Source organism: Bactrocera dorsalis, chromosome 3 (genome assembly GCF_023373825.1).
Source record: "Bactrocera dorsalis isolate Fly_Bdor chromosome 3, ASM2337382v1, whole genome shotgun sequence".
NCBI classification, from domain to species: Eukaryota; Metazoa; Arthropoda; class Insecta; order Diptera; family Tephritidae; genus Bactrocera; species Bactrocera dorsalis.
Window position 1 is genome coordinate 29,400,611 of NC_064305.1, and position 7,924 is coordinate 29,408,534.

The 7,924-nt window shown below is 36.6% G+C and overlaps 1 protein-coding gene across 1 annotated transcript; it reads right to left on the reverse strand.

The window, feature by feature from the left end:
- Positions 1-5,269: 5,269 nt before the first annotated feature.
- Positions 5,270-6,066, reverse strand: LOC125777272 (uncharacterized). Its single transcript, XM_049451642.1, has 2 exons — positions 5,714-6,066; positions 5,270-5,656 (listed from the first exon to the last, which is right to left on the reverse strand). The coding sequence occupies exons 1-2, from the start codon at positions 6,057-6,059 to the stop codon at positions 5,364-5,366; spliced, it is 639 nt and encodes a 212-aa protein (XP_049307599.1). The 5' UTR covers positions 6,060-6,066; the 3' UTR covers positions 5,270-5,363.
- Between the last annotated feature and the right edge of the window lie 1,858 nt (positions 6,067-7,924).

Genomic DNA, 7,924 nt, shown 5'->3' on the forward strand with positions numbered 1-7,924 from the left:
ATATGCTTGGTGGTACGTAACAACTGTAAAAATTTATCCCAGAGATTTTCGCTCGTGTGTAGAAGGATTTCCCCAATAGCGGTTCGTCTTGTAACATTTTGCCTCCACATATCCATATGGCAGCTTTGTTCGTATTGTCAGATATCCATGAAGCGTCGCTTATATTTTTATATTGTTCACTTAGTATAGCTATATCGACCTTTTCCTCATAAACCGTCTGCTTGAGAAGCTCTTGTGCAGCCTCACAGTGATTGAGGTTGAGTTGCATGACTCTCATTTTTTGGTGATTTTACATGCTTCTATATATAACGGACACTTTTTACTACCAATTTGGTGATCGGTGTTTTCCCTGCCCTTTTTCTTACATGCACTACACGACGGGTTCTTATCGCATGCCTTCGCAAAGTATGAGCAGGCGAATTACATGTGGCACGGTGGATGTGGCACGCCGCTGTTGTTTCCAGATACACGTATCAGGTATGCTGCACTCATGCTACCGTAGACGCGTCAGCTGGATTTGTTTTGCAAGCAACATCGCGTTTTAGCTGTACGCAGGCGTGTGGAAAATGTTGCTGAAAATTTATTAAATTTTGGCAAAAATTTCGCTGAAATGAGGAAATTTGTAGTCGAAATGTGCATTAGGTGAAATAAAATGAAAAAAATTAGTAAATTAAAGTTTTCGCCCACGCAGTCCAAATTTATTTGAAAGCAATTTTATTTATTGAATTTATAATTAGTTTTGGAATATGAACCTCGAAGTAAGAAAATACGTTAAATTCGACTCCACTGAAGCTATAACACCCTTAACAAATATAAAAGATTAGTTACCAGCACTTTATTCCGATAGTTCAGTGCTAATTCAATCTAAATTTCTTCGGAGATTGCATGCTAAATTTCGCTAAAATATCTCGTCAAATCAAAAAGCTATTCAATTTATTTTATTTATTGAATTTATAATTAGTTTTGGAATATGAACCTCGAAGTAAGAAAATACGTTAAATTCGACTCCACTGAAGCTATAGCCCCCTTAACAAATATAAAAGATTAGTTACCAGCACTTTATTCCGATAGTTCAGTGCTAATTCAATCTAAATTTCTTCGGAGATTGCATGCTAAATTTCGCTAAAATATCTCGTCAAATCAAAAATTTATTAAATTTATTTTATTTATTGAATTTCTTATTAGTTTTGGAATATGAACCTCGAAGTAAGAAAATACGTTAAATTCGACTCCACTGCTGCTATAACACCCTTAACAAATATAAAAGATTAGTTACCAGCACTTTATTCCGATAGTTCAGTGCTAATTCAATCTAAATTTCTTCGGAGATTGCATGCTAAATTTCGCTAAAATATTTCGTCAAATCAAAACGTTTTTCATGCAAGCATACCGATCGTTTAGTTTATGTATATGGCAGCTTCATACTATAGTAGTCCGATATCGGTGATTCCGAAAAATGAGCAAAAAGAAAACGCGCCAAGTTTCAGATCCATATTTCGAAAGTGGAGAACTAGTATGTTCATCCAGCACACAATGAAGACAATATAGCAGCCGTAGCTGAGAGTGTACACGAAGACCGTGGAGAGTCGATATGGTGTCGCTCGATATTTGAGACGAAGAGCAACCTGAAAAGATTCAAGAGCTGCCATTTCACCCCGAAAAATCAAAGTTTGGTGTGGTTTGTGAGCAGGTGGAATCATCGGTCAATATTTACTCAAAAATAATGCAAGTGAGAACGCAACCGTCAATGAAGACTGTTATCGTAGCATGATAACCAAATATTTGATGCCTGAAATAGAAGCCCGTGATCTCGGCGAAATTTGGTTTCACCAAGCAGGCGCTGATATTGGTGTCATGGGTCTGAACACCCGCGTCGTTAGTTCTGCTTTCCGCAGACTGCAAAAGGAATCGAAGAAAATGGATCTGGCAGTAAACCAGGGCAAGACGAAATATCTCCTGTCATCAAACAAACAGTCGTCGCACTCGCGACTTGGCTCCCACGTCACTGTTGACAGTCATAACTTTGAAGTTGTAGATAATTTCGTCTATTTAGGAACCAGCATTAACACCACCAACAATATCAGCCTGGAAATCCAACGCAGGATTACTCTTGCCAACAGATGCTACTTCGGACTGAGTAGGCAATTGAGAAACAAAGTCCTCTCTCGACGAACAAAAACCAAACTCTATAAGTCGCTCATAATTCCCGTCCTGCTATATGGTGCAGAAGCCTGGACGATGACAACAACTGATGAGTCGACGTTGCGAGCTTTCGAGAAAAAAGTTCTGCGAAAGATTTATGGTCCTTGCACGTTGGCCACGGCGAATATCGCATTCGATGGAACGACGAGCTGTACGAGATATACGACGACATTGACATAGTTCAACGAATTAAAAGACAGCGGCTACGCTGGCTAGGTCATGTTGTCCGAATGGACGAAAACACTCCAGCTCTGAAAGTATTCGACGCAGTACCCGCCGGGGGAAGAAGAGGAAGATGAAGACCTCCACTCTGTTGGAAGAACCAAGTGGAGAGGACCTGTCTTCGCTAGGAATATCCAATTGGCTCCACGAAGCCAAAAGAAGAAAGGACTGGCACGCTGTTGTTAACCCGGCTATAATCGCGTAAGCGGTGTCTACGCCAGTAAAGAAGAAGAAGAAGGCGCCACTTCCCGCACATCGCATCAATCAATAAGATTACCGAGAGAACTCACTCCTCTGGCCATGCGAAAAGTCTAATGTCTATGCGGAAAATGCCGTTTCGATTCAGGCCTTAAAGCAAAATATTACGCGTGTTATTTTCCAATTACCAGACGAAATGCTCAAACGAGTCATAAAATAAATGTCAATGAATGATCTCTCAAGCGATAATAAACACTCCTCACTATACGACATAGACTGCAAAGATTCACAAAGCATGCAACGGCAAGATTGGTCTACGTATGTCACTTGAAAATGTGATCGACCGCGGTAAATCGATGAATTATCTCAACGATTGGTTGGAATAATCTACACTAGGAACTATTGTAGGAACATGATTGGAATACTCACTGATGAGAATGGTGGTGGCACACGCCTACAGAAAGAACCGCAGGAAATATCTTGCGCCGCATTAGTAAAGCACACTTTATAAAATTGGGGGCTCTGCGTTGTGAGACTCCACGATGTGAGATGCTGGAAGAGAAATCATAAGTAAGGTCGCAGCACCTAAAAGAACTAGATGCTTTCTGATCCCGTTTCATTGGAATTCACTAAATGCTTTCGGATAATAACCGAAATAAACTTGAGAAATGAAATCATATAAAACAACGTTCCCACTTTTAACCATTGCTACAGAATAAAATTCATCTCTGGTGGCTAGGAACATGTAGTTGACAGAAACTCAAAAGTCTGTTGTGCTAGCCATACACCATTTATTTAACGGGAAACCATTCTTATCACGAAAATCATAAGCTAAGAAGTTTCAGGCTTAGTATGGACTATACTCGTATTGAGCCAATGGTAACGGCTACTCTTTCATTCAATTCTTCAGTTTGGTTATTTCGATATTTTATAAAGGGACACTATCAAAAACAGATTATTCGAAAAACTATCCCACTTCAGTTCGATCCGCGTCGACGAAGTAACTTCAACTTTTATTGAAAAATCACTGTCGAAATTAAAAATAACTTAATTGCCTTGTTCATTACGAAAAGGGCAATTTATCAAAGCGATAAATGATTGTGCAATGAATATTGTGAGACAGCATGTTGCCACATGCCACAGCATGCTGCATGCAACAAGCGCCGCATGAATTCATAAATTCTTATGCATGATGCATGGTGATATCGGTGAGGTGCTGGTAAAACCAATGAAGGACGACAAGCAAAATATGCACCGAAGAGATATAGGAGTAAGCAAGGTGCAGAGACGAGTCGAAGCAGTCAAGGTGTGAAGCAAGAGTGGAGGCTACGTCGACATGGGGCTGCTTACAGAAAATCTAATTGCCAACAGTGAAAACTCGTCGCTCCCAGGCAAATGGAAACGCAAAAAGTTCAGAGACGCGGAAAAAGCTAGATGTTGCTGGTGAGGAAGAAGAATCGAAGAACATTGCCAGCGTCTGTGAACAGCTCACTGCAGGCGCAATTCACATAGAGCGCGTAAAGACAGAGTTGCTAGGAATGGTATTGGGTCAAACCACGTGAAGTGGTCCATAAAAATTTCAAAAAATCACCGATTTTGAAAATGAGAAGTTCATTAGAAAGGAGACCAGGCGCATACCCAGTGATATAAATATTTCGTCAAAATTATTTTCTTTTGTTAAAGTTATTGCAGTTGAAATTAAGAGCATGATAAAATTGTAAAATTTTTTTCTCATAAACTACTGGAGATAAATCAATGAAATTTTGTGAAGTCAAAGAAAATGGTCGTGCTATATTATAGATATTTTTTCACGATCCATTTGTTTAAATACTAATATTTTACATAATTGAAAAATTGAATTTGAAATTTTTTAAGTGTTCTTCACGCCAAAAAAATTTAAAAGTATGTGACACAACGCGGAAAATATTCACCTTTAATAATCTGCAAAAGATTATTATTCATTCATACCGTTCCAAAGATATTGAGTTTTTTGTCCCTCTACCGCTCTTAAAATGAATGGCACATCGATCGTTGCGCAGTGTGCTCTTAGCTCCCAACATCTGTGCCGCAAGAAAAGCATTAGCACAAAATCAAATTATACAAAATTTCATCGATTTATCTCTAATAATTTATGAAAAAATAATTTTAAAATCTGTTCTTTCAGTATTTACCGCTTCCAATTTCCAACATTTCAATGCAGTTAAACCGTCTAATGAATCCAGGAGATCAGAGTCTGACTTCACTCTAACCTCAAAAAATGCAAGCTTACGAATTAGGCCCGACGCCGACAACTGTAGTGGAGAACGTCTATGGCAAACAGAGCTGTTAAAAAGGGATTAAAATTAATAATCAATTGAATTAATATAGTTTTTTAATTAATTCGATTATTAATTTTTTTCACCATTCGTTGATTAATTAATGATTGAAAATTAATTTAATCAAAATTTAATCATGATTAAAGGGAATTAATATATTTCTAAAAATTTATTTACAGATTAAAAAAATTTAATCAAAAACTTAGATTAAAAATTTTGATTAATTTGGATTAAAGTGGATTAAAAAGCAATTAATATTCCATTAATTTTTAAATTTATTGTTATTTATAAATCATATGGTGAATTTAATAATACCATAAATAAATAAATAATAACAAAATATAGTCATTACAATAATTCAACAAAAATTTAAACAAACAAATTTAACAATATTTCAATAATTTCAACCATAAAGATAAAAAAGATTCAATTATTTGCTTTTAACAATACTAATTTTTCAAATGAAAAATCGTTCAAAGCATTTCTTCTGGCGCTATTGATAATTCCTGCGAAAGAGAACAATCTCTCCACAGGCGCTGAGGATGTCAGAGGCGTATTAAAATAGAGCGAAGCTTGTTTTAACAAGTCATACTTCTGCCATACTGCGCAATTTTTTATTGAGTCCGCAAGATATGAGTACAACTGCTCCCTGATAATGCTTTCAAGCTCTACTTTACTATAGCCCAAGCTCTGTGAAGTTGTCGTTTCCTCGTCTGCATCTGTAATAATAGAAACTAGTAATTTTTAACGAAAGTAACTAATTTATATAAATTTACTAATCTCTTCCAAATCAAAAAAGGCGATTTCATCCTCATGGTTAGAACAACTCTGCTTTGTTGGAACTAGTTTTTCAGCAACAGCGAATTTTAAAATGCATTCTAAAGCTCGGGTGATGATAATTTCAGTGGTCACATTGGGAGAAGTCCTTTTCAGAACGGAAAGCCAATTCAGTTTGACATTTGGAGTTAGTATAGCCGCTGTGACTGCGGTATCTGCCTCTGGAGCGAGATCAAAATATTTGGAAAACCTCTTCCGTAATTTTTCATCGAGCTCAACTGCCATGCTATTCAAAGCGAATTCGTTATTTTGGCTCAACTTTTGCAGTTTATTGCTTAATGTCATATACGCGGGTAAGAGAAATCCAAATTTAATATTTTTCTCTCCTTGGAGGAAGTCCAAAGTTTCGGCTATTGGTTCCACCAGCATTTTATAGGACTCTAAATACTGGATATCCCCTGCTGTGAAACTCGGAAGACTTAACTTTTCGCTAAGGTCATTTAAGACATCTTTGTGCTGTAATAACTTTACGACGGCATCATATAATGAGTTCCATCTAGTTATTACAGGCAGAACCAATGATGAACCAAGGGTACTCACTATTACCTCCGACGATTTAGGCCAACTGGATTTCTTCCACAGGTTATTACATTTTTCAAATATCTGTAAATATGATACAGTGTTTAATTTTAAATTAGGGAAATAACGCATATACATGCAGATTACCATTTTATGCCTTATGTATGCTGGCTCATCACGTTTTAAAATCGATATAAGATCTGTTGTTGCCAACAAATTCAATGTGTGGCTCGAGCATCTGTGATGTTTCGATAACAGTGTACTTTCAAATGAAATTACCTCATCATTGTCATCCTCCATATGGTCACAATTTTCTACGCCATGATCTTTGAAAGTTTTAACAAAGTTCGACCCATTGTCGGTCACTGTCATCACAATATTGGTGGCACTAAGGCCAAAGTCACTATTTATATCACGTATTGTGTCATAGATCCGATCAGCGGTATGTTTTCCAAAAAGCCGTTTGCACGCTAATGCCGCTGATTTCCGTTCGAAGTCCTGTGTTAACCAATGGCAAGTGTAACCAAAAAAGCTTTTGTGGTTTCCAGACCAAATATCCGCAGTTGTACAAAAGTGTTTGCATGATTGTATATCTGCTTTTATTTTGGTCAGCATGTTTTCATAACGTGTTTCCAATTTTTTCATTGCAGTTTGCCTGCACATAATTTTTCTACCAGTGCCTTCAAACATACGTTCAAAGGATGGTCTGTCCACAACAGAAACAGGCGATGCTGAATCAACAATGAAATCTAAAACGCTGTCGTCAAACTTATTTTTGGGCGAGCCTTGATAGTCTGACTTCAAAATTTTAAACTTAGTGTAAATGTCCGCATGTTTCAATTTAAGATGCGTAATGAAATTGGAAGACACATTTTCAAAACCACGAATTCTTTTGCCACAGGTTACACATTTACCAATAGTTATTTGTTTTTTACCGTCATTTACCTGATAAAAGAAGCAATGATTGTAAAAAGTTGGAAGTTTTTGTGGCTACGAACAAATAACACAAATCAAGGAACTACTTACACTCACGCCTTTTACTGAACCAATACATACATAAATAAATCAAAACAATACAAACTTTTTCGATATCAACGTAGAAGCTTGGCTGGAAAATTGTCTTATTCAAGTACGCGGCTTCTATACAAGCTTTCTTCACAGGCGAACCATCTTCAAATACTTTACGCTTCGAAGTTTTCCTAGCGGGGGTATAAGTAACATCCTTAAAAATGTCGTCACTTGAGAAGTCATCACTACTAAAGAGTTCCTCATCATCCATTGTGTCAGCATATGCGAAATGTTAGGTTATACTTTCTTCAGTTGTTCATTTCATTGTATACTGTTTTTATAATTCTTATAAAAATACTCACACTTAATTAAGAAAGTCAACAGTCGATGATAAAATGTCTTTAAACAATCAAACAAGACTTAATACAAAATGCGTTTCCTCAACAAAACAAAAAACAAAACAAAAAAAAACACTCGCAAGCACACGTGTATAAATAAGCAATATCCATTGGCGAACATATGTTTACTACTAGTAAACAAACAACAGTAGAATTGCTAAATATTATTAATATTGCTTAGACTCATAATATAAAATATAATAACTTCTTCTTCTTCTTAATTGG

Excerpts from the sequence above, each read along its gene's own strand:
- LOC125777272 (XM_049451642.1), bottom strand. The coding sequence starts at position 6,059 with ATGACATTAAGCAATAAACTGCAAAAGTTGAGCCAAAATAACGAATTC. Across the intron at positions 5,657-5,713 it reads TTTTGATTTGGAAGAGATTA|ATGCAGACGAGGAAACGACA; the intron begins GTAAATTTATAT and ends CTATTATTACAG.